This window comes from Borostomias antarcticus (genome assembly GCF_949987555.1).
Source record: "Borostomias antarcticus genome assembly, chromosome: 10".
In the NCBI taxonomy this organism is placed as follows: domain Eukaryota; kingdom Metazoa; phylum Chordata; class Actinopteri; order Stomiiformes; family Stomiidae; genus Borostomias; species Borostomias antarcticus.
The window spans coordinates 5,992,238-6,019,422 of record NC_140243.1 but is presented as its reverse complement, the minus strand read 5'-3'; the positions used below and the strand labels follow the sequence as shown (position 1 = coordinate 6,019,422).

Below are 27,185 nucleotides of genomic sequence, written 5' to 3'. Positions count from 1 at the left end.
TCATCACTTCCTTCCTGCCTCCCTCTGTTCCACGCCGGTGTTAAGCTGCGTTCCACTTGGCTCGTGAAGTCGTGATTCACGCGATACTACTCGCAGTCTTAACCAGGACACCCCTCACAACTTGTTTTCTCGGCTCGTGAACTCTGAGCACTCGGCCCTACCCCCAGTTCAGCCCAATATCACGAGGAAAGCGTAGAATAGACAAGTAGAGGCACTTGTTGAAACGGTTTCTACGTTTAGCCGTGATATCGGGTTGCCCAGTTAGCTCTGGACGTGGTCTCTCCACCTCCCACCTCCCACCTCACCACTTCCCAGACCAATGGAACGCAGTGTGTGTCACCAAAAACCAGCAGGGCACAGACAAAAACACACAACGCCGTGACCGTGCGGTGGAACCCAACACAGCGCGTGACGCAGAGAAACAAACGAGTGAAACTGCGGCAGCAGAGCGACGGAGGCCTGTCATTAGACACGGCGAGGGCGTTGAGTCAGAGATCAGAACCCACAGGCTCCTCCAGAAAAACCCAAAGCGAAGGAGCGTCATTGATGTTGAATCACTTATGGCGGGGCCCTCGGTGGCCATTTCGACGGCTGAACCACGTGAGCCTGGACGAGGCACGGTGCGGCGTGTTGGGGCGGGTCGCCGTGAGAGCAGCTCAGGGCCTCAGGCTGCGAGAGGGACAGCTGCCCGGGCCTGTAGCTGCAGGGTGGGGATGCCCCCCCTAAATTGAGGCCCAGGCCTCGGAGGGGAGGGAGCCTGGCTAGTAGGTCTCTCTCTCTCTCTCTCTCCCTCCCTCCCTCTCTCTCCACCCAACCAGCTGGTATCTCCTCTCCCTCCAACCAGCTTGTATCTCCCTCCAACCAGCTGGTATCTCCTCTCCCTCCAACCAGCTTGTATCTCCTCTCCCTGACCAGCTGGTATCTCCTCTCCCTGACGAGCTGATATCTCCTCTCCCTGATCAGCTGATATCTCCTCTCCCTGATGAGCTGATATCTCCTCCCCCTGATCAGCTGATATCTCCTCCCCCTGATCAACTGATATCTCCTCCCCCTGACCAGCTGATATCTCCTCCCCCTGACCAGCTGATATCTGATATCTCATCTCCTGACCAGCCCAACCACATGGACCCAGGTTGGCAGCTATGGTCAGGAAGGATGGGGCGAGGGACTTTCCATGAACCAGGACAGGACAGCAGCTCGGAGGCAAACACACGCTGCAGAGGCTGGCTGGCGGCTGGTGATTGGAGGCGGGGGTGAGGGGGGTTGACTGGGACTTTGTGTGGCGGTGTTTGGGAAAGACCAGCACGCTGTTTACAGAGGAAGCAGGAACAATGGCTGGAGAGCATGAGCGGAGCACTCTGCAGGCTGAAACAACACCACCCACAACACACACACACACACACACACATACACACACACACACACACATATACACACACACACACAAACACACATGCACACACACACATGCACACGCACGCGCACACACACACACAGTAAAACACACAAACACAACATAAATACACTTCAGTCATACAGTTAAAGGCACACAAAACACAGATACACCCACACATAGTTGAATTAAACATGTACATACACACACATGCACGCACACTACACACACGTCACATAGAGCAAGTTAATGATCACTGCGCTGTCTCCAGAACACCTCACTACTCACAGGACGTCTGCATAAACAGTCGCTCGGATAAGCTCCTTTATCTCCGTCTCTCTCCCTCCCTCCCTCCCTCTCACCTAATCATCAGACCATTGTCAGAGAGCGAGAGAGAGAGAGAGAGAGAGAGGGAGAGAGAGAAGGTGAGGGAGAGAGAGGCTGAAGCTGAGAGAAGCTGGAGTGGTTGTCTTCTCTCCAGGCCAGTTTAGGCCATTTAAGGCAGAAACCTCAGCTTGGAAATGGCTCCTGCACAAAATGGCTGAATGGGCGGATTTGCTTGTGGAAGAGAGTTTGGCTTTGGTGGGAGTGTGTGGGAGTGTGTGTGTGGGAGTGTGTGTGTGTGTGTGTGTGTGGTGTGTGAGAATGTGAGGGAGAAAAGATGCAGTGTAATTACACAGCTCCTATTATTAGGCCTGTATGTACTCCATAGACTGGCTCTCCACGGTGGCTTGGAACTACTGATGGTTGTTGCTGACAACTGTTCTGTCTTTGTCTCATATATTCAGTATGGGGGAGTGGGAAGGAGAGAGGAATGGGGAGGAGGTGGAAGAGGAGGTGGGGGAGGAGGAGGGAGAGGAGAAGGGAGAGGAGGTGGGAGAGGAGGAGGGGGAGGAGGTGGGAGAGGAGGAGGGAGAGGAGGAGGGAGAGGAGAAGGGAGAGGAGGAGGGAGAGGAGGTGGGAGAGGAGAAGGGAGAGGAGGAGGGAGAGCGGAAGGGAGAGGAGGAGGGAGAGGAGGAGGGAGAGGAGGTTTGAGAGTAGAAGGGAGAGGAGGAGATGGGGGAGAAGGGGGTTGCATTGAGGTGCAGGGTTGTCCTGTCCCACCCTGCCCAAGGTGGACAGAGGGGACCTCTATAAATACACACACCACCACTACCAGGCTGGACACCAGGCAGCTGCTGTCCTTTCCCCCTCTCTCTCTCTCTCTCTCTCTCTCTCTCTCTCTCTCTCTCTCTCTCTCTCTCTCTCTCTCTCTCTCCCTCCCTCCCTCTCTACCTCCCACTCTCTCTCCCTCCCTCCCTCCCTCTCTACCTCCCTCTCTCTCTCTCTCTCCCTCCCCCTCTCTCTCTTTCTGTCTCTCTCTCTCACTCACACACACACACACACATACACACACACACACACACACACACACACACACACACACACACACACACACACACACACACACACACACACACACACGAGTCCCGTAGCGCTGACCAGGGGGGCGGTACCGGCAGAGGGGTAGGTTTACCCATTCACAGGCTCTCAGAGTCGGCTCCAGTTACCGGGGAATTCCCCCAGAAACACACACAATGACTGACTGACTGACTGACTGGAAGTGGACAGACACACACTGTGTTAAACGAGGACACCCTCAGCCTGAGTCCATCCCGGAGCCTGTGAGTCGGGACCCGGGCTGTTCTCAGATCCCCCGGTGGCGGAGCCGCACCGCGCCGGACAGCAGCAGGGGCAGCTGGGAAATGTAGGAAAAAAACGAGAGGGGCTCTACTTCAATCAGAGACAAGAAAGGGGGGGCGGAATGTGCGGGCAAGCTAATAATAGGCCTTTTCTATTGGTCTGAGCCAGCGGAGGGGAGGAGCTCGGGGAGGTGTGCCAGGAACACCGCAGGCGCTCGGGCACGTCGGGACGGGCACAGCCTGGCACGGGCCTAGCACCACATAGCGCGGCAGGGAGCGGGGGCTGAGCCAGCCGAACGGGCGTTGAACCACATCTGCTGGCCGGCCCGGGCCAAAGCGAAAGGTGTTAACCCTTTTCCACCAAAAGAACTCTGGTTCGTGAACCGGTTCGTTTCAAAATTCCTGGAACCTTGGTTCTGTCCAGAGAACGGGCCCGTGTTTCGACCAGGTTTGAGCCGAACCGTTGTACGCCAGCCCACGCCCATGATGTCGTCACGGTTCGCACTGAAAAACCTACCACTTTGTGGTTCCTGAACTCATTTCCTTTTGGTCGAAATGCTCGGAACCATTCAAAATTAGGTTTGGGAACCGACACCGAACCGGTTCCCTCTTGGTGGAAAAGGCCCGTCAGGGGGACCAGAGCTGATCCTCAAACTCCATCTCTGATCTGATGAATGTATGTGGCGCCACAAGAACAAGACAAGCTTCCAGGCACGGTGCGACACACAATACAAGCATTCGTCTATCAGCAATCAAACTCTGGCCTCATGGCTTCGCTACATGACACAGTGGTGGTGATGGTGGTTTGAATCCAGATCCTAAAATACCAGGAGAGGGCCGTGCGGATCTTCCTCAGCTGTTGCAAAGCACTATGGGTGGCTCCTCTGGTTACCAGTCAGGACAACTGGTGTGTGTGTGTGGAAAGGGGGTAGGGCACTACCATGGCAGCTGTTAGTGGAACGTCTAACTATAGACCTGCAGCTGATTGGCTTGGCTAGATGAAGAACACACACACACACACACACACACACACACACACACACACACACACACACACACACACACACACACACACACACACACACACACACACACACACACACACACACACACACACACACACACACACACACACACACACACACACACACACACACACACACACACACACACACACACACACACACACACGAGAGGCGAGTCCAGGAGAGGTCGTGTGAGTTGTGGGAGCATGTGTGAGTTGTGGGAACATGCTTTTGTTAAATGTGTTACATCAGGGTTCTAGAGCAGCAGAGAGAAAGAGAGAGAGAGAAAGGAAGGGGGGGGTCTTGCTGACAGTGGCAGGACTACTGACTACTGACTATCCATTCACTTGACCTGTTTATCATCCGTCTGTCTGTCAGCCTTCATCCGCCCAGCTAGTCCCACCCTACATCCCCCAGCCCTCCCCTCTGACCAATCACAGGCCAGATCAGATAGTCTCTCTCTCCCCAGACCAGCTCAGAGAGAGAGAGAGAGAGAGAGAGAGTCTATCTTTCCCCAGAGAGAGAGAGAGAGCAGACAAACACATCATTCATCCTCTCATTAGGTCTTAATGTACCAGGGTTGTCTGGCCCCCAGCCCACTGTGTTCAACTACGCCGGCTGGCCCTGTGCTTGTCTCTCTTTCTCCTGCTATCTTCATCCCTCCTTCTCTCTCTGCATCAGAGATCCATCTGGATAACCCCGAGGAACTCATGAATATGAAGAGTTCAACGCTCAAACACGCCACTGCAACAATGACCTGTGTGTGTGTATGTGTGTGTGTGAGAGTGTGTGTGTGTGTGTACAGTCAAGGCGTAGAAGTGTATTGAGTGGGGGTACTGGGTGGGATGGTCATAAACAGATTGAGAACAGAATGAGTGAATGAGTAAGATATGAGAGAGAGAGAGAGAGAGAGAGATAGATAGAAACAAGTCCAGACAGGCCTGGTTCGCTGCTCCAGCGATCTCGGTAACAAGACTGCGCCAGCCTGCGGAGCTAAAGCCTTTAACCAGCGCCCGTTCCTTCCCATCTAGGCTACCGGGCCTGCCGGCTGGCTCGACCGAGGCCATCTTGGCCGAGTCCGTTACCAGGCGACCTCCGAGAGGAGAGGGGCGGGGCGGGGTGCAGGGGTGTCGGAATGCTGCACCCGGAATGCTGTGGTGTTGTGGCACGCTGGGCGGGAGAGAGAGGCTTGGCATTTTCCACGTTACCATGACAACAAACGTATTACCACTTTCACATTCCTGGATCAGAAGGAACCCTAACACCCCCACCCACCACACACACACACACACACACACACACACACACACACACACACACACACACACACAGCCCAACTTCTTCTATGTTCAACCAACCTCCGACTTAACTTGGAAGGAGAGGAGTTGATAGTTAAGAGACTGAGCTCTGTCCGATCTGACTCCTCCTGGCCCCATGCACGGACCTCAGCTGGATGGAAATGGAGGAGCTGGGAATAAAGTGTGAACCACAGAATGTTCCTGTCTCTCTCTCTGTCTGTCTGTCTTTCTCTCCTTCTCTCTCTCTGAACCACGTACTTCTGGTACCACATGCCATTTCCTCCTCCTGTCTCTCCCTCTGTCCTATACTAAGACCTTAACTAAACCAGTAGGCTGATATTGGCCTACTGCCCCCAGGACAAAGCTAGTATGTTGACAATCCTACAGCAGACATGGGAATCAACTCTGGCTCCAACTCACAACACCCCCCCCCCCCCCCACTCCCCCACTCTCCCACTCTCCCTGTACCTCCCACTCTACTCCCACCATCTACGCACAGTTTTACTATTAACATTTTGGCATTAAGCATGTGTGTGTGTGTGTGTGTGTGTGTCTACTGTTTTCAAATCCTCCGAGTACAAAAGCTTGTGGAACCTGTGTGGACAGGAAGTCCCGAGCCATGTCAACATTTTATTCTATTCTCTACTTTTCCCACCTCAAAAAGGCAAAAACAAACCTGTTCTCTCTCTCTCTTTCTCCTTCCCTCGCTCCTCACCTCTCTATCTCCCCTCTCTAAATCCCTCTCCCTCTCTGTCCCTCTCTCCCCCCCTTCTCTCTCTCCCTTCCTACACCCTCCCTCTCTCCCTCCCTCTCTCTCCCTCTCTCCCTCCCTCCCTCTCTCTCTCTCTCCCTTCCTCTCTCTCTCTCTCCCTCCCTCTCTCCCTCCCTCTCTCTCTCCCTCCCTCCCTCTCTCTCTCTCCCTTCCTCTCTCTCTCTCTCTCCCTCCATCAGAGCTTCCAGTCATTACACACCATGCCAACAGCCTGCACAGCCTCTGACTCTCAGCCTGTTAGGGAACAGAGCGGATCACAATAACAGCGCTCAGCATGACGGATGGGCCTGTCACCACTCCGCCTCCTCTGGACCCACACTTTAGACGCCACAGGTCACATGACGCGGGCGGGCGGGAGGGAGACGGTGACTACAGCGTCGTTGCGACATGGTGTGTGTCGTCGGCCTGCGTGTGATCCGTAGCTTGTTGCAGACAGGAGCCAGTCTGGCAGGCTGCTATGTGATTCTACCTGTTTTGACTTCACACACCTTAGAAGGATGTAGTCTGTGAGCTTGATACTATCACCATGACACAAACACGCGCACACGCACACACAGACGCTCACTGAAACTCACAGACACACAAACACACATAAGGAGGCACACAGCTGGCCAAACAAACACAAACACACAGGCACACAGCTGGCCAAACACACAAACACAAACACCACACACACACACCAACTGAACCCTACACAGTACGCCTTAGTTGCATCATTTCAGGGAGTAGTGACATGATGCAGGTCCCACAGTCATTCCTCTCCTCTTTCATCTGACGCCATCTCCACACACACACACACACACACACACACATACAAACACACACACATACACACTCACATACACACCTCTCTGTGGTGCTGGTCGAGATGTGGCACAGTGACCCTCCATCTACCCCCCCCCCCCCCCTCCTCTCTCTTTCGAGAGGGAGTAACCAGCTCCATTCAGGCCGGAGGCCTGGTCACCTGTGGAATGCGATGTCATTCACAGATGTGACAGCCTGCACATTCCTGTCAGGGCCCCGGGACCCGTAGTACCAGCGCGCGATGCTGCCCAGGCCCCTGAAGGCCCTCGATGGGGACAATGGCCATTAACCCGCGCTCCGCTGGGGTCCGTCAAGTGGTCCGTGGGGCCGGTGATTGAGCAATACATCACATGACATTCCTCCGAATCAGGGTCAGACACCCCTCACCGCCCCCCCCCCCCCCCCCCCCCCACACACACACACACACACACACAATGGCAATAAGCTGACCCCTACACACACATACAGTATGTGACACACACACACACGCCCCTGTCCAGGCACCCAGGGCCGGCAGAACGCAGCCCCGGGGTGCAGCAGCCGCCCAGCAGTAGTGTAGCTGAATGAAACGCCAGGCTGGGAGACTGACCGACTGACTGACTGACTGAGGGAGGCAGAGGGACTGGGCCGGCTAAAGCCTCCGCGCTGCCCTGGGAACAATACACCCACATAGCTGCTGTTCACATTCCACAGACCCTGAATAGGCCTCACCAGAGGGAGGGAGGGAGGGGGGAGAGGGGTTGGGGGGGGGGGGGTGGCAGTCAGTGGGCAAGTGTGTATATGTTGGGAGTGTGTGTGTGTGGTCAGTGACACTATAACTCTTCAACTAGGGGTGTGTGTGTGTGTGTGGGGGCGGGGGGGGGGGGGGGGGGGATCGTTTCGCTAATGAAAGGCCGCCACACATTTACCGTACGTGGCGAGGGCCTACAGGCTTACGGGAAGCCGCCGTCCCACTACAACCTGCGTCTAAACAGCCGTCTGTCCCACACAATGCTCGCCTGGTGCCGACTAGTCCAACACTCTTTAGATGTCTGTCTGATCATAAACAGTGTTTCAACCATGAAAACAAATCTGCTCAGTCTTCCCAGCAGCCACATCAGTAGCCTGACACGGTCGTGAGGAGGCGGACATTTTGACACGACCAAGTCTGAACTTGGTTCTGGGTGTCAGTGTCCCGCTTGTCAGCCATTTTGAACTGGTGAGGAATGCAGATAGTTTTCTGGGTAATTAGGCTGATTTAGTCTACCTCACAGCTGTCAAGGACCCTTCAGTCTCACAGCTATTCTCAGGTTCTCATCAGTCGGAGGTATTCAAGAGACAAAACAATGGGAATAGTTAAGACCAAGCTTTTTGTTTTGACTAAACGATCAGATAAGACAATGAGATAAAGATATAAGGATTTATGGATTTATTGGTACAACTATGTACTTACTAAGAGACCACATGAATCAAATCAGAGTCAAGTCAAACTTGTCTTACTCCCAGTCCAGAGCACTATTGATCTAACATGAAGTCAAGTGCCACTTCAACATCTCCCAGACCTGCCCTACAACCTTCTGACAGACAGACAGCCAGGCAGGCAGACAGGCAGGCAGACAGACAGACAGACAGACAGACAGACAGACAGACAGACAGCCAGGCAGGCAGACAGGCAGGCAGACAGACAGACAGACAGACAGACAGACAGACAGGCAGGCAGGCAGGCAGGCAGGCAGGCAGGCAGGCAGGCAGGCAGGCAGGCACACAGACAGGCAGGCTGACGGACAGGAAGTGGAGTGGAGAGATGTCATAACGTGCAGCTAGGTGATGGTGAGATGCGCCAGCCTGCAGCCCCCCTTGCACCCCCGTGCCTTTGAAGTGGCATGGTCCTGTTTATTGTTTTTGCTTCTTGGAACCCCAGAGAGCCCCTCCAGCCATTCTCTCTCCAAACAACAGGAAATGACCGGTTCCATATCCTGTAGGCCGTACCATCTCTCTCGGCTGCTTATTGAGAAGGGGGAGGTTTGTGTGTGTGGGAGGAGGTGTGTGTGTGTGTGGGGGGGGGGGGGGGGGGGGGGTATGGAAAATAAAACTGCAGTGCCAGCCATAGCATCCCTGTGGACCCGTGTCTCAGTCTGGTACTGAATCACTGCTCCATCCCTGCTACATCAGTGCTACATCACTGGTCTATCACTGCTCTATCACTGCTACATCACTGCTCTATCACTGCAACATCACTGGTCTATCACTGCTCTATCACTGCTACATCACTGCTCTATCACTGCAACATCACTGGTCTATCACTGGTCTATCACTGGTCTATCACTGCTCTATCACTGCTCTATCACTGCAACATCACTGGTCTATCACTGCTACATCACTGCTACATCACTGCTCTATCACTGCTACATCACTGGTCTATCACTGCAACATCACTGGTCTATCACTGCTACATCACTGCTACATCACTGCTCTATCACTGCTACATCACTGGTCTATCACTGCTCTATCACTGCTACATCACTGCTCTATCACTGCTACATCACTGGTCTATCACTGCTCTATCACTGCTCTATCACTGCTCTATCACTGCTCTATCACTGCAACATCACTGGTCTATCACTGGTCTATCAGCTCTATCACTGTTATATCACTGCTACATCACTGGTCTATCACTGGTCTATCACTGCTACATCACTGCTACATCACTGCTCTATCACTGCTACATCACTGGTCTATCACTGCTCTATCACTGCTACATCACTGCTCTATCACTGCTACATCACTGCTACATCACTGCTACATCACTGGTCTATTACTGCTACATCACTGCTCTATTACTGCTCTATTACTGCTACATCACTGCTCTATCACTGCTCTATTACTGCTCTATTACTGCTACATCACTGCTACATCACTGCTCTATCACTGCTCTATTACTGCTACATCACTGCTCTATCACTGCTCTATTACTGCTACATCACTGCTCTATCACTGCTCTATTACTGCTACATCACTGCTCTATCACTGCTCTATTACTGCTACATCACTGCTCTATCACTGCTCTATCACTGCTACATCACTGCTCTATCACTGCTCTATCACTGCTACATCACTGCTCTATTACTGCTCTATCACTGCTCTATCACTGTTACATTGCTGCTCTATCACTGTTACATTGCTGCTCTATCATTGCTCTATCATTGTTACATCGCTGCTAGATCTCTGCTCTATCACTGGAGAGAGAAAAATACACAAAAGAAAACAAATAAGACCTATTTTGCAATACCTAGGAGCCAAAGACAACACTCACTACGTGCTGGAATGGACAGGGAGAAGGCAAGAGAAAAAGACCTGAAAAGAGAGAGAAAGAAAGAGAGCGAGTGTATGTGTGTGTGTGTGTGTGTGTGTGTGTGTGTGTGTGTGTGTGCGCTCCCACCAGACAGTATACCTAAAGCTGCTGAGGTTGAAGCCCATCAGACTAAACAATGTAACAGATTCCAAGACCACCGCTGATGTGGCTCTCAAGGATTCATCTGCAGGCTAGGACATATTCCCAAAAGCACAAAGGGGTTTGAGTGTGTGTGTGTGTGTGTGTGTGTGTGTGTGTGTGCGTGCGGAAAACAGGCAGAGCACAGGAGTGTGTCTCTCTCCCCTCGTCTCTGCTGACAGGTTACAGCTGCCTTCCCGTAAGAAGCCCCCTGGTCAAGGTCAGCATCAACACACACGCACGCACACACATATACATACACACACACACACACACACACACACACACACACACACATGCACACACTTACACAGGTCCTTGCCAGCAGTGTGTCCGGCCCTGGGCCCATAAATAACAGTGTGTTTCTATGGATTGGGTGTCTGTGTGTCTCTGGCTGGGTGCAGGGGCGCAGAGATGGACCCTCAGCTGTTGTGCTGGGAGACGGAGGAGGAGGAACTGAGGCTGTACTGGAGCTCATCCCACCTTACACACACACTTAAACACACACACGCACACACTTAAACACGCACGCCCACACGTGCACGCACACACACACACACACACACACACACACACACACACGCCCACACACAAGTACACACACTCCTTGACGGCTTCATCTCCAGCCACATGACCTTGTATTTTAATAGCTCTAATACAGTTTATGTCTGTGTGTCAAGCAGGGCTCCAAAGAAATATGTCTCTACAGGCTCTCTGTGGTTCCGCGGCACACTCTATCATTGCCACTACTGGGATGCCCCCCCCCCCCCCCCCCCAACACACACACACACACACACACTGCGACAGGAAGTCGTTCCTAAACAGCCTCAGAGGGCCTCTCTAGGACCCCGCTGGGCTGGCTGTGGTGTGTGCCTGTCTGGAGCGCAGGCATCAGCATTCAGTCTCTAAACAAGAACAGAGACAACACCAACAACAACAGCTCCCAAGATGGCTGACAGATGGTTTCAGAGGAAATCTGCCTGGAAGAGATCACAAGCTCAAAGAGAAAGCAAACATAAGTGGCCCCGTGTCGGCCTGGATGTGCGGCTTTGTGAAGTCTTCTGAGGACACAGCACACACTCAGTCAGGCTGCTGCTGGATCGTTACTGACTGGCTACCTTGACTCAAAGTTTTCTTCCCCAAACTCACCACCAAACTCGAAGCAGCAGGACTGGGATTCTCATGCAGACATGCCGGCGTGCTGCTTCTGAGGACAGCCTTGTAGAGGGTGCTAGACATAGTCAGTCAGTCTCTCTCTCTCTCTCTCTCTCTCTCTCTCTCTCTGTCTCTCTCTCTCTCTCTCTCTCTCTCTCTCTCTCACACTCACTCACTCACTCACACTCACACACACACTAACACACGCACTCTCGCAGTCACAGACATGCAGTCATGTGCGTAGACACACACACACACACACACACACAGACAGACACACACACAAACACACAGGACGGAGGAAGGGAGGACTGAGGGGTGAGATAGGTCTCAACATGTCTCCAGTGGGAGAAATGGGATGACTGGGAGCAGAGCTGGGAGAAACTCTACAGGCCTACTGACAGGGTGGACTGGCCCCTGTCTGTCTGTCTGTCTGCCTGTCTGTCTGTCTGATTGCCTGTCTGTGTGCTTGTCTGTCTGTCTGCTTGTCTGTCTGTGTGCTTGTCTGTCTGTCTGTCTGCATGTCTGTCTGTCTGTCTGTCTGACTGCATGTCTGCCTGCCTGAGCAGTGTCTGTGCTTATAGGTTTGGGAAAGCATGACAATAATTATAGAATCAGTCTTCTTGGAAGACTCACACCCACCCACACACACGCGCACACATGCACGTGCGCACACATGCACGTGCACACGCACGCACCCGACACACACACGCACACACAGCCTTGCACATTCCGTATAAAACCCCAGTCCAACTCAAAAACATTCAATGGTCGAATGCTGACCTTAATGCCCGGAACACCCACAAACCCACGATGGCTTCGGGGACTGACTGGAGCCATGTCCGGGTGGGAGTTGCATCCTACACAAAGGACTCAGAGGGAAACTGGCAGCTCTGAGCCGGGCCGGGCAGGCCTGCTTAATTGCAGGGTGCGGTGAGAGCAGGGCTCCTGGCGACAAAGACACAGAGGAACCCCCCTCCCCCAGGAGGCAGGAGGAGACATGTCTGCTCCCCCACCACCAGCCCTGGCAGGGTGGGGGGTAGGAGGTAGGAAGGAAGAGGAAGAGAGGATGGATGGAGAGATGGATGAGAAGGCAAGGCACCTCTTAAGAGCTCAACCCCGGGCTACAGGTGTCCCCCCCCCCCCCTCCTCCTCACAGCCCCCCCTCTCGTTCACTCCTTCTCTTCTACTCAACTCCAACTCAAAACTCCAGCAACACCTTCTTCCTCTGTGTTTCTGTGCTGCTATGTCAGGCTCTGTCCACCTACCTTCCTATGCAGCAAATATCTCAAATGTCTCCCTGTGTCTCTGTCCAAATCAATCTCTCTCTCAACTGAATTCAATTTGGCATGGGAAAAACATTTAGCAAGTATGAAATAAAAATAAATGTATGTACAATTAAAGATATGATACTAGAATAAGGAAAGATATCCATAGAGCTGTGTGTGTGTGTATATATACACAGATACGTAAAGATAACTTAAAATAAAAATAGAAAAATGTGGCAGAAAAATATAAATACAAATAAGTCTGCCTCTCTCGCTCATTAACTGGTGTGTTTACGATTCCCACAGCTGGCTGCAGGTTTCCAGGCATAGAGACCGAAACTTAAGTTACTCATTGTTTTACCTCATCCAATATTGAGTCTGTGTATAAGCGTGCGTGCGTGTGTGTGTGTGTGTGTGTGTGTGCATGTGTGTGGATGTGTGTGTATGGCCTCTGTTGCCTCTTGCCCTGAGGTGAGTGTTTTCTCACACCTTCTATAATTACTGCCCCCTGAGGACCCCCTACGGAGCTGACCCCCTATCCCCCATACACACTCTCGCTCCCGCTCCCACGCACGTACACATACACACCATCAACAACACATATGCACACACACACACGCGCACACACACACGACCTAACAGGCATACACACCATCAACAACACACACACCAACTAACAAACACACACACACACACTCCTCAGTAGGTCCGGTGAGCAGGCTGGGCCCTGGGGCAGAGGAGAATAGGTGTGAGCCAGCCAAGTCGTCTGCTCTCACACACACACACACACACACACACACACACACACACACACACACACACACACATTAGCATTGAGACCAGCCGGGACACCTTCAGCAGCTCAGATGGACCAGATAAGAAACACCACTGATAAGATGATCACCTCCTTATCTAGATGTACATGAACACAAGCTATAGGGTGTGAAAGGCGTAAGCCTTTTTGTGTGAGAGAGAGAGACTGTGTGTGTGTGTGTGTGTGTGTGTGTGTGTGTGTGTGTGTGTGTGTGTGTGTGCGTGCGCGCGTGCGTGCGTGCGTGCGGGTGTGTGTACTGATCCACTCATTGATCCTCAGATTCAATACAATTACGCCTCAGTCCCGAGCTGAGACGAAGGTTGAAGGTGAAAGGTCAAGTGACACCTCAGAGTGAGGGTAGGTCCCGTCTCCTGTGCTGACCTCCGCTCCCTTCCCCAGGAGGAGATTATCTCCAGCAGATAGACCCGAGACATGCTGCCTGACAGGCCTCAGAGAAGGAAACTAAACACTCGAGAGGAGGACGCCTTCTCCTCCACTCAGGCAGTTATTGCACAACCATGACACACTAGTCTAGATGTGAGATCATATTGCTCAAACTGACAGGCCCACTGGCAGAATTGTACTGGCAGGTGCTCTTTAGTCTTTTCTATGTCATTCTTTGGTAAACAGGCAATTCAATAATTCCCATGGAGGGATTAACCTAGATAGAACGATAAGCGTGTCTCCTACTGCTGTGGCCGGTGCCTGAAAAAGTTGGGAAAAGTTTTCAGCAATTAGTCTACTGAAGACCCCTCAAAGACGGCCCTAGAGCTCACACACACACACACACACACACGCACACACACACGCACACACACACACACACACATGACTTGAGGCTATAGGCCTATAGACTACGCGCCGTTACGTATTGAGTTCGACCCGTCAATAAGGGTAGGCTATAGGGTTTTAGCTGACAGGGGGAAACAAAGACACAAAAACAGTGAACTCAGTCAAACTGGCCGGGCCGCGCTAAGAGGGGCCGCTCGCTGCAGCCCTGATCCGAACCCTATTGTTCTCGAGGCTCACACTCAAGTTACACAGATGGGTACAGAGGCCGTCTATCATACTTAATTTTTATGGTCTATAAACGCGTCTGAGGACCCCAAAACTGAATGGCATAAGCCATTTCCAGTGTTTTGAGAGGATTTGGAAGAACTCCATAGAGCCATTGCACGTAGGTATATAGGCTAGTAATAAAGGCTGTAAAGGGCCGTAGAAAAAAGTGTTTTCTTACTTAAGAAAATACTTCTGTCCGTTGGACGTGTAGGCCATCTCCCATCCAGGAGGCAGGGGCAGCTCCTCGGCCACATCGAAAGACTGGTGTCGGATGTGCGCATGATGTACCGGACTGGGAGTTGGGTTGGCTCCCGTTCCGAGCTGGAGGGACGCAGGCGAGGAATGTGACCGTTCGTGCCGCACCGTCAGCCGGGGCGGGTGACTCCCGGAATCAGTGCTTGATTGCCGGGAGTGGGATCCCGAGTCGGGCTCCTTGAAAAATGACTCCGGTAGAAGTTTTTTCCTCCATGAACTCGGTTTGGGGTTCATAACCGAATTAAAAAGGGCTTCGAGATCTGTATCCAGATCCTGAGCGACATGGATAACTTGTTGTCCAGGCATAGGCTGAAGTGGGTTATTGCTCATTTTGCTTGATTGAAAAGTTACTTAGGCTAAGTTATAAAAAACAAAAAAACAAATATTAAACGCGTAGGCTATAAGGCGAGGACAGATAGCTGGCCCGTCAGACGATATGCCCTCGGTATAGACCTCTCCTTTAACTTTCATAAATCCCCCTGTGAACAAAAAACTTGTTTGTTTTTCACCAGATAATCAACTCTCGAAAGGTTTGAGAGAACACTCAAATGTGTCCCCTGGGCTACATGAAAAAAGTCACTAATGTTCTGTCCCTTTTCGACGGCGAAATTCTAAAACACTTTCTTTCCTGCCGCGGACTCCGCTCCCGTCCCAAAGTTTGTAAACTCCACTTTCCTACGACGACGCCTGTCTGTGTCAGCAGCCGCTCATACATTATTCATGACCCGCCGCTCGAGGGGTTTAACACAGTTTCGTGATTACAAAACAACCTGTGTGAACACACTGAAACTTTCGTGGACAAAAAAACGTCTACTAGGCTACAATAAGACAGATGTTATAGTGAAAACCGAGCTTAAACAAAGCAACTAACCCAACAAGTTGCTGAATCGAGAGAGTTGCCGAGGTTTGTTTTCCAAATAAATCACAGCTGTTGCACACCGCCCCTCTAGGGCGGCCCGCTGGGGGTGGGGGGGTGAACAGAATCCTGCCCAGCTGGAGGACGGACAGACTGGACAACTAATATACATTTTCATAACTCTTTTGAATACAGTGTTTTCAGATTTCAGATTGAATTCATAAATGAGCCAATTGTACATAGCTTATGCTAGAAGGGAGTGCATAGGCTATCTGAAATTGTCCAGGCCCATTTGTCGAATTGGTTGTTGATAAGGCGGTAATGTGTGGCCTGCTCTGTATGCCATGGTGTGTATGCTTAATTCACACTACCTTTGATAATGGTTTACATTAAGTTTTTTGGGGGGTACAGTGGCTGTTGTTTGCAGTGTGGTTCCTAGTCGCCATCATGGCCCCTCCATCCAAGGATGAAGGGAACCGGGGTCTTTATGGTGGGCACAGCTGTCCTTTGAAATGTCAGTAGCCAAGAGGTGGCGCGTGCCACCGTGTAAGCCAAGCCCTTTGATGGAGTGGTTCTCCATCCTCAACAATGTACCAACCAGCCGCCCCTAGCCCGCCGCCTGTTAACCCTGGCTCAGTCCACTCCATGTGTGTGTGTGTGTGTGTGTGTGTGTGAGAGAGAGAGAGAGAGACAGAGAGAGTAAGTGTGTGTTTGTGTGTGTGTGTGTGTGTGAGAGAGAGAGAGAGAGAGAGAGAGAGAGAGAGAGAGAGTGTGTGTGTGTGTGTGTGTGTGTGTGTGTGTGTGTGTGTGTGTGAAAGAGAGAGAGTGAGTGTGTGTGTGTGTGTGTGTGTGCTTGCGTGTACCAGACAGGGTTCAAACCCAGATCTCCAGCGCAGCCTATCATTGGCCACCACAGAACAGGACTGCCTCCGCCCTCTAAGCTGAAGTCTGGGTGTGTTCAGTGGATCTGATGCAAGTCTCCTGGTCCCAGACAAGATTATGCAAACCCCAGCTCCGAATCCGTCCCTGCATACTCCTTCATTATGAGAAGACCTACGGTGAGTCATACAGCAACCTGGAGATCTATAGTTAGCCCGTACTTAATTTAGTAGTAGCTGTTAGTGATTCGATGGGTTTGAGCATGGCAGTCAATAGTTAACCCAGCAAGTTAACCCCCATACACATCAGCTAGACCATGTTCATTATGCACACTTGCAAATTACAAAGGTCACAGTAAAAATGATCTATTTCCCTCAAATACAAGGATTCAATGATGTTTGTTTGACTATGAAACGTTCACTTGAGACCTTCTCCTCACATAGACACAGGATATGGGGAGAGTTGGGATGGAAATACTCACATGCACGTTAGTCATTATAATTTTTTTTAGCTGCGTCTGCTTTTCTGATACTCTGATAGTCACACATACGCACGCAGAGCTCTGTGGCCGAGGTAGACTCTCTGGCTGTGTGCATCTGTCCATGAGAACAGTTGACTTTGGCAGAAGTTCAGCTGACGTCTCAAAAAGACCCTCCCCCCTTTCCCTTCATATCCCCACCCTGAGAAAACCACCTGTCACTGGACCCCCACCCCGCCATAGCTGCTGACCTCTTACTCCTTAAACCCGACCCCCCCTCCTCCAGCATCTCTCAGTGGGAAACTGGGGCCTACAGGGTAGAGCTCGGGTGAAATACAATACAACTTGTCAGAAATAAGAGTACCTCTAGATTTTCTTGGTGTCACAGGTGGCTGACCGACGGCTATAGGTGTTGCTGTCTTTCTTTATCGTTCATTGTCATGCTCTGTCAGGTTCAGTCTAAATCTTATGACATTGATATTGATATAATCACTGCAGTGCTTTAAAAAACTAGATGAGAATTCGGCTTTATAAAAAAGATTGGGTCCACTGCATATGATTGGGCCGCACAGTGGCCTTGACTGGCATGTCTGGACAGATGAACTCTTCGCTGTTTTGGTGTCTGACCAGAAATAGCTGCCCGCTGGGATGGCAGGTGGTGCCAGGAAAGCCCATCGGTGGTGGCGATGACGCACAGGAAGCACCTGTATCATATCCTGTGCTAGTCTGTCTGGGTGACCTCACGGCAGCCGGGCCGCCATCTGAGGGAACTCTGACCTTCCAGAAGGTTCCTGGTCAGAGATGGGCCCTGGGGGGACATGGGGCCTGCACACACCAATCGGCCACATCCTAATACCGTCGCTAGCTCCTACACTGCCAGTAATTTCAGGAAGAGAGCGCACCATAGGTCAAAAATGGAGTTGGGAGGGAACCCTCCGATGCAGCTAATACCCATTTGTTCCCACGCTTCAAGCTGTATCCTACAGGCTCCCATCATAGAGGCTAGCATAGAACCATATTTCACTCAGTTAAGCCTTGTTTTCATCAGTTTGATAGCGGCATCTTAAGTGGTAGATTACTGATAAAAACACAGAGAAGTGGAGACTAAAGCAAATATGAACTGATTAGTCACTGTTACTCAAGTTCAGTGCTTCTCATACAAAAGGCGTGTTTAATGATTAATCATTAGCCTGACAGGAAAACATACAGAAGCACGCTTCTAACCAGTCAAGTCTGCTGGAACGGAGACTCCAGTATTACACATCTCTAAACTTTCAACTTTGAACCAGAATCTCCCAGTAGGTGATATGGTTTAAATATGTACACAGCCTAGATCCAATAGACCTGTACATATGACACAGAAAACAATGAGAGCTCAAAAAATAACATTCAGACACTCATGGACACTTTTAGGCAAACATAACAGAAAATCAATATCAGTCAGCCACACATAAGGCTAAAAATAAGGCAAATAAATTATTTATGGCACTTTTCAGGTATCATCTCCATCTTCATCCTAATTTTTAAAGCAAGACACAATGTTGTTGGTCTAGCCTAGTTGGTCCCAGTTACAATAACACTCATTTATACTGTAGAATCAACATCAGAACAAATATTGATAACAAAACACAATCAACATTTTAACCACAAATCACGATGACAGATGATCAACACAACAATGCAGCATGGTGATGACTCACACTGGTGGCCAAGTGTTACTAATTAACACATACAGATTTATTGGGCAGTGAACTCTATACCATCTTAGAAATGTCAGCCAATGCCCTCCTTTAGACAAAATGCCCATCCTCCTCACAATTCTAGTAATTATCGCTGTATGACTCTACATTAGTAAATTAGAACTGCAGTGCGGTCTTTTAAAGTTAATCTCAATGCTGTTTGTTTGTATGTTTGTAAGTATTTAAGTAAGCATGTCTCTCCTCATATCACTTAATCAGCGCTGACGATCCTCTGTCGTCCAGCCCCCCACCCCCACCCTCTGCTCCGCCAGCCTGACCAGTAGCCCCCTCTTCTGGCAGGGCTCTGTCTAATGTCAACAACAAGTCGGGAGGGGGGGGGGGGGGGCGCTATTTCACGTTACACAGGGTTCAGAGGGTCAGATGGGGCCCTATCTGATGCGCGCAGTGCTCAGTCATTGGGGGATCACATTCTGATTATGCCTTGGGTGATGCTGTGTTGGAAAGAGGACCCTGGTTTTATGTTGAAAGTAAGTGGGAATCCCAGTTGGATATTTCTGAGTTCCAGTCTTATTCCAGTTCCAGTATGTGGGGGGGTTATTTGATGTTGCGCAGGATCCTGCGACAGTGGTTGGTCTTGAGCTCGGCCAGGGCAGCCTCCAGGGTGCTGATGAGGTGCAGCAGGGTGGCGGGGTCCGTCTGGAGCACCCTGGCCCTCCTCTCCCCTCCGCTGTCCTCCAGATGCAGCTTTAAACTCACCACCGGCTTCACCTGCTGCCGCAGGGCTCGGCTGGCCAGCTAGGGGGTGGGTAAAGGGAGAGGGTGTGTGTTAGAACAAGGCCCCTAGCACCCGACGGCCAGAGAAAGAAAGAGAGAAAGAGAGAGAGAGGACACAGACAGACAAAACTAACAGACAGAAAGCAAGAAAGACATACATATTACATTACAGTCATTCAGCAGATGCGTTCATCCAACGCGACTTATAATAATTGCATTTAACATAGGCAGTCAGTGTACTACTACTAGCTAGAACTCAGAAGTGCATCTCCTTTCTAAACAAGCGACTAAGAGCATAATCTAGTGCATAAGCAAGAGCAGCAGGATACAACACACACACTCACGCACCTGTACGTCCAGCCTCCACTCCAGGTTGTGGTACTGTGGGAGGGATGGGGTGAGCTGACTGAGGATGCTTCTGATCTCTTTCCTGTGCTCCAGGTAGAGCTGCAGCAGGAGCTGGTTCAACTCCTCCGTGAAGCCCAGCACCAACACCGAGTCCTGGAAGTCCACCTCGGAGATCTACAAACACACACACACACACACACACACACACACACACACACACACACACACACACACACACACACAAACACACACACACAGAGTCAGGGGTGAGGCTAAAAGATAAACACACACACACACTCCGGTGGGCAGAAGGCACACCCAGGCAGTCACACCACCTCCTCACCATGAGTTTGGAGCTCTCCGTCAGCAGGTACATGAGGCCCTCCACCCCGTGCTGCACCGTCTCCACAGCCACACTCAGCTTTCCTGCAGGAGAGTAACCGTGGCATGTTTAATAATAGCGTAGGACGTAACGCTGTCTCTCTCGATAGACTAAAGTTAGCTATAGCCAACCTATCTAGATAGATGACATAGCTTTAACTTTAGTTAGCTACTTACTGGCAGCCCCCTCGTAGATTTTAGGGTTGGTTCCTTTGCGCAGGAATTCCACAGCAATTCGTCCGAATTCACCGACCACTGGCGAGCACACACATATAACGATATAGGGATTATTATACGTGCTACACCGGCTAGCTATGTATTAGCTATTATGCTAACGTTAGCTGACTCCACTGAAAACAACAAGACAGCTAGCTAGATTAGGTTAGCTAGTACTTCAGCATACATTATTTACCTGTTGAGTCTACCTCGGGCAGAAAGCCCAAATGCTCCTTATGTTCGTCAGATAACACTAACAGCATAGTTACGGATTATGCCCACCAACATGCAAAAAAGTAAACTGATTTGTGAGTTGACTAGTCAGTAAACATTTAGCTATCAAGCTAGCCGCCTAATCAGAATCACATGACCGCAACGGTCCCATTCCCATAACATTCCGAGAAAACAGTACACGCTGCAACAAAGGTTCCGCATTTCTGTGTAACTTGATTTTAGTACTACAGTTACAACGCTTTGATGCAGTCCGCCCCTGCTTCTGGTAATCATCATCATCATCACAAAAAGCCATGTTATCACCAAGCTCTTCGAAGGTTTCGTATCAGACAGATTCCTAGTGTCTTGTAATCTTGAACAGAGACAGACCACCAGTACCACTTTGGAATTCAAACCATGCTCTAACTGGAGACTGAAGGTAACATTTTTCTGAGGATCTCTCACACACACACACACACACACACACACACACACACACACAGGCACCATGCGCGCGCACACACACACGTACACACACACACACGCGCACACACACACACACACACACACACACACACACACACACACACACACACACACACACACACACACACACACACACACACCCCTCAGCTAGTGCAGTCTCTCTGAGCTGAGCTCTGAGGGTGGTTAAATTTATTTATTTATTTATTTCACAGATGTTGAAATACACAGGTTTAAAGGCCTATTTGGCCACAACCATCGTATTACACAGTAGAGGAATTAGCCTACACACAATAAAGTTGGGGACTTATTTCCATTGTGGGCCAGTCCTTGTGTATTATAGGGGTCAATGACATAGGTCAAGGTGTCCCATGTAATTCAGTACAATGCTGAATGCCCTCTCGAAAAAAAAAAATATTTTCATAATCACAAATTTATATATCCATGCGTAGCCTGGCAGAAATATAACCACCCAGAAAAAAATACATTATTTTATTTTGAATACCACACTTAAATAGCCTAAAAAACACTCAGTGTTACACTGAATGACATACAGGTATAGGTAATTGACCCTTAGACATAGTCAGATAGCAGGGCCTGGGGAGGGTGTGGTACGGTAGCTGGGTGGTGTGGTGTCATGTCCTACAGTGGGGTGAGGCCAGGTCTGGGTAGTAGCAGCTGCTGGCCTGGTGAGGTCGGGTCAGTGGTACAGACGGACTCTTCCATCTCTCAGATCTAAGTTCTGTGATCTCTATTCTCAGCCTGGAGGACATCCTCTCCTCCCTCACATTCCCACTTCCTGCCTTCACGTCTCCACTTCCTGCCCGGCACTGACATCACCAGGATGCAGCTGTGGAAGCTTCTGAGGGCGATGTTATTTTATTTTTTATTTTTGTCCCTTTTTAGTTACTTGGACAACAAAGATGTCTGAATGTTTGGATTATTCCAAAACATAGCTGCAGAGGTGGATCCAGAGAATGAGTTCCTGGTTAGTTAATGGATTTCTGAGGCTTTAATGACAATGGGCTCTGATGCTCCTTCTTATGGTGCTTAGCTAGTTGTGTGGGCCAGTCTGTTGCACTACTTCCATTCCTATTGAGTGCACCTTAGCTTGGAGAAGTGCTGGAAAGGCACTCTTACCAAATCATCTCACAAGGCCAGCCTGGGTAGAGGCCATGGATGTACTCAGTAGAGCAGTGATTCTCAACCTTTTTTGAGCTCTGGACCCCTGACATATTTTGAAAAATCCTGAAGGACCCCCCACCTATAGCCTGGGTCCAGACTTTCAAATACGCCCACTCCACTTGACTGATTCTTGAAGATTTCAACGGAGTGTAACAAGCTTACATTCTGTCTGATATCAGGCTAGCCCACATCACCTCCCCACAACAATATATATTATTTAGTAGCATGGCCATCGCTATGGGCGGAGGGGGGCCTGGCCCACTCCAAAAGTGCCAGTGCCCCTCCACTGGTGCCCATAGTTCAATTAATATACATATTTTTAAATTAATCATAGTATTTTTCTGTTAAATTAAAAACACAAACTGTAGAGCTGAGCTGTGCACTCCAGGCCATGACTGCCATCACAGCTTATAGGCCTACCCTTGCTCTAACTTTGAGGACATCTACTGCAATGTGTGAAAAGTCCCTCATGCAGTTCATAAGCCCCCCTTAAGACTGAGCCCTAGAGACGGGTCTGTTTAGTAGGCCTATATAAGAAGCCATTACAGTAATTTCTATTGTATTCATATTTAACATTAATGATCTTATCATAGGCCAGTGTCAAGCTTTTTTTGCACCAAAAAAAGTAAAAACGTTACACATTTTATGGCTTCTATGACACTTAATTAGCTATCTGTTTCAATAATTTGTGAATCATTATGTTTCAAGAATGAGTGAGTTATCTCCGCCAACGTGAGTTGTGAATGTGTGTGAATAAGCCTAGTCTATTTGTTCATTTTAAAACAGTAGGCTATTCTTTTTTGTTAAATATGATGGGCTTATACGAAAAAATAATATTATTAAACATTTTGATACATTTAACAAAAATACCTTTTTTATTTTATTTATTCTGAACACTCCCAAGGACCCCTTATATTTATGCCAAGGACGCTCCACTCAAGACTGCCCACTTGGACCTCTACTGCCATCCTTTGGTTGACACCGGTATGACAACAGCTGAGATTAATAATTCGGGACCTCAAGGGTCTTTTATTCGGCAGTGTGATCAACACATGAATACACACAGTGAATGAGTGGCGACAACCACACACAACACACACATGCATCTGCGGTCACCGGTGGAAATTGTTCTTTGCATTTAACCCATGCCAGCCATCCTCCTTCAGGGGCCCCAAGAGCAATGGGCAGTTTCTCCAGGGGTGCCCTGGGACTAAGTCCAAGTGCTCAGTCCAGATCCTGGTCAGGGACCGGACTGAAGAGCCTCTGTTCTTCTGAATGTTTTTCATATTGGGTTCTTAGGGAGGAAACCCTTGCGAACACAGGGAGAACATGCAAGCTCTGCACAAAAAGGCCTAGTAACCTTGTTGCTGTGAGGTACCAGTACTAGGTACTACGCCACTGTAAAGTGAGCGATTTTGGAGTTGTGTCTTGCTCAGGGAAACTTTGGCACACTTCAGGAGCTGGGATCAAATCAGGGACCTTGCAATCCCCAAGCGGCTGCTCTACACTGCCTTGTGTTGTTAATAATTACTGGACCTCGAGGGGTCTTTATTTGCCACAGTGAGACACACACAAACACACGTGAGTGGCGACACACGACACATCTTCAGCAGTCGCCTGTGGAATTTGTCCTCTGCATTTTCCCATCTGAGCTGTCCTCCTCCAGGGGCAGCCAGGAGCAGTGTGCAGCCTCGTCAGTGGCGCCCGGGGTCCAAGTGCTCAGTCAAGGTCCTGATTAAGGACAGGACTAAAGATCATTGTTCTTCTGCATGTTTTTCGTATTGGGTTCTTGGGAGGAAACCCTAGTGAACACGGGGAGAACACTTGAGGCCAGCTCTAATATATTCTATACAGTTCTCTAATAGTGATAGAAGGCATGTTTTATGTTGCACCTCTATCTTACATTACACTTCAGCCTAGCGTGTCATTTCTCAACAGAAGAAACAGGCGGCAGACATTTTAATATGGAAAACATGTATTATGTATACAAAAAACATTTAGATCGTAAGTGTAATAAACAATAGCAATACAACAAACACACATTTGGCATGCTCCCCCTATATCCCTCCCCACAAGTCCGCCTGCAGTGATGAAGTTTAGGTTGGCTCTTTGAACTCAGTATCTAATCACAACTTAAGTGGATCAAACATTTTAGGAAAAGGCTCAATGTAGTTACTGGCACTATCGCTGCACTTTGCTAGTGCATTTCCTCACTGTCAGTTAACATTAGCTTTCATTACAGTGAGACAAGAATACCTTAGAGTATTCTAGCTTTTTCACAGGCTTTACTAACTCACAGAATTTCAATTCATGATAATCAAATATTCAAAGTTGCAGTATCTTACATTTCATTAGCTACAAGATCACATATTTGGTTTAAAAAAAAAAAAAAAAAAAAAAAAAACTTAATTTGGCAGTGCTGTGAACAGTGAAACTGCTGCTGTGCTCCTGCAGTGTGGAGCTTAGATAACCAACAGTATATCAACCAATACTACACTTAGGCCATTCAGGAAGCTTCGCCAGTAGAGCTGGCAGTCCTCTATCAATCAGTTTATCATAATCACAGTTTTAATTATGAATAACAATACAATAGCTTTTTTAAAACCCATGTTAATCTGCCAATATTGGCTGGGATGAGTTATTGTAACACAAATACCACATTGTATTTATTCTTTTCCGCAACCATTATAACCAAGCATAATTGGCCAATGAATCGGCAGAGCTTAACTTTATAAAACCATACAGCAACATGGAGCTGCCATTTAGACCCAAACTTCATCATCTTCCGACAACTTGAAAAGTAAAAAAAAAAATAAAAAAAAATGTAAACAATATTGATTAAAACGACCCTATCTAAAGAATAATCATGTTCAATAATGCAAAGCACTGCATTCAAAGAAGTTACAAAAAATTCTGTTTCCCAGGCCAACATTGAAAAAGTTCAGACGACATGGCATCTGTTTACAATAAAGGTTGAGCATAAATAATCCAATCAAATTGCTCTCATTTCTTGCTCCAATTTCATCAACCGCGTGAATACAGGCCAGGTTGACCCACTAGCTCCAACAGCATACAGTACGGAAGCGCTGAACGGTGGATCAACAAGGTTTAAAGACTTTAAATCCTGAGGTCTCCTTTCAACTTAAGACTACATCTACACCAAGTAGCTGTACAGGAGAGGCAATTTCCACAGCCCCCAGTATATATCATCTGCAAACTGGTTTCAATGGAAACCAGTTTACAGTTGAAATTCCCAATCTCCAACTCCACTCCGAGAGGCCGTCTCTGATCAGAAGCATCTCATATGGCTCCTGACTCAGTGAGCCGACCCTACAGATGGACGAGTCTAGGCACAACTATACATTCACTATAGGTGTTAAGACGTGAGGAAAAGGGAAACCTGGGCTTCATTTAGCAGATAACCTGCCTTTGAATCTGATCACAGACACATTTTAAAGATGCAAGCTGCAAATCCAAACAAGAACACTTGTCTGAGAAACATAATTTTCAAAGATAGAAATTCATGATTTATCATAATTTCAGAGGAGTCAGGACCAACAACAGGGTGGAAACCATCACTCGGAGGGGCCCAACCAACCTCAGGGATTCAGAGAAACAGAGCATCTCTGTACGCTCTGTAAGAGTCCATGTCCTAAACATCCGTGACATCTTTGGCGTCTTCGCTATACAATCAGCTGCTTGCTGGACTAATTTGTCATCCATTTCTGAATAATGGATAATTTAAAGTGGTTTGAACACCTGGTAAAATACACAAATAATCCAATAATCATTTTAAACAGATTTTTTAAAACGACTTTTAAACATCCTCTCATTTCCACCCTGTTGACCAGTCTAGACAGTACAAGCTAACATAGCGACAGCTGTCAGTTACAATCTACAAATGAAAGAAAGCAAAGATCACATGATTACCTAATAGATCACATGATTACATAATAGATCACATGATTACCTTATTCATACCCACCCCACCTCCCTCTACCCCTGCCTCTGTGGAGACAATGACTAGGCTTAAGACATCAATCAACCCCATAGTCACCATCTTAAATTGCCACAATTATAACACCCAACTTTCCTCCCCACTTCCTACAATTTCAAATGACTTTTTTATACTGATCTTATAAAAAGAAAAAACAGAAGCATGATTAAAAGCTTAGGTCCAAGGTTTCTCTCCCATGTGTAGAAAACTGTGCAGCAGACAAGTCCTGTCTGACCAATCCTGCCTGACCAGAACACACAGCCAAGCGTTGTAGTATGGCTGTGGTCCTCCTCACCAGAAGGTGGAGCTCTCCCCTTCCTTAACCGGACCAGACAGTTCTATCTAGACACACCGATGTGGGTAGTGTGGGATGGGGCTGTTCCTCCACTGAAAACATCCTGATTGTGCCCATCAGGGAGGCGTCCAGATCAGTTTGAGACGGTTGTTATGGTATATGTGGTAATACAGAGGGGATAGACAGAGGGTGGAACTACTGAGGGGATTCGCTCCAACCTCACTGGGAAAACCAGGTCCATGATTACTTGGATGTTACAAATGGAGTCCGTTAAAAATATGGGCAGGCTCTTCTATCATTTTTGTCAAGATAAAAATATTAAGAACATAAGACGGAAGAATACAAAAATATCTGAGTGGCTCTAGAAAAAAAAAAAAAAAAAGCAG

General features: G+C 49.0%; 2 protein-coding genes across 4 annotated transcripts in view; both read right to left on the bottom strand.

Moving 5' to 3' along the window:
• The window catches only part of wwtr1 (WW domain containing transcription regulator 1), a 29,642-nt gene extending 13,941 nt beyond the window's left edge, over positions 1-15,701 (bottom strand). For all 3 annotated transcript variants that reach the window (XM_084444060.1, XM_084444061.1, XM_084444062.1), the window contains exon 1: positions 14,918-15,701. In XM_084444060.1, the coding sequence (XP_084300186.1) occupies positions 14,918-15,324 (407 nt within the window). In that variant the 5' untranslated portion in view covers positions 15,325-15,701. The remainder of the gene's footprint in view (positions 1-14,917) is intronic.
• A 2,671-nt stretch (positions 15,702-18,372) lies between these two features.
• Positions 18,373-20,978, bottom strand: commd2 (COMM domain containing 2). Its single transcript, XM_084443998.1, has 5 exons — positions 20,823-20,978; positions 20,588-20,665; positions 20,373-20,455; positions 20,030-20,203; positions 18,373-19,702 (listed from the first exon to the last, which is right to left on the bottom strand). Exons 1-5 carry the CDS (start codon positions 20,887-20,889, stop codon positions 19,502-19,504), a joined length of 603 nt encoding a protein of 200 aa, XP_084300124.1. The 5' UTR covers positions 20,890-20,978; the 3' UTR covers positions 18,373-19,501.
• Positions 20,979-27,185: the final 6,207 nt, after the last annotated feature.

Coding starts and splice junctions, on each gene's coding strand:
- commd2 (XM_084443998.1), bottom strand. CDS start 20,889: ATGCTGTTAGTGTTATCTGACGAACATAAGGAGCATTTGGGCTTTCTG. Junction 20,204..20,372: donor CGGAGAGCTCCAAACTCATG/GTGAGGAGGTGG, acceptor GTGTGTTTGTAG/ATCTCCGAGGTGGACTTCCA. Junction 19,703..20,029: donor AGTGGAGGCTGGACGTACAG/GTGCGTGAGTGT, acceptor CCCACCCCCTAG/CTGGCCAGCCGAGCCCTGCG.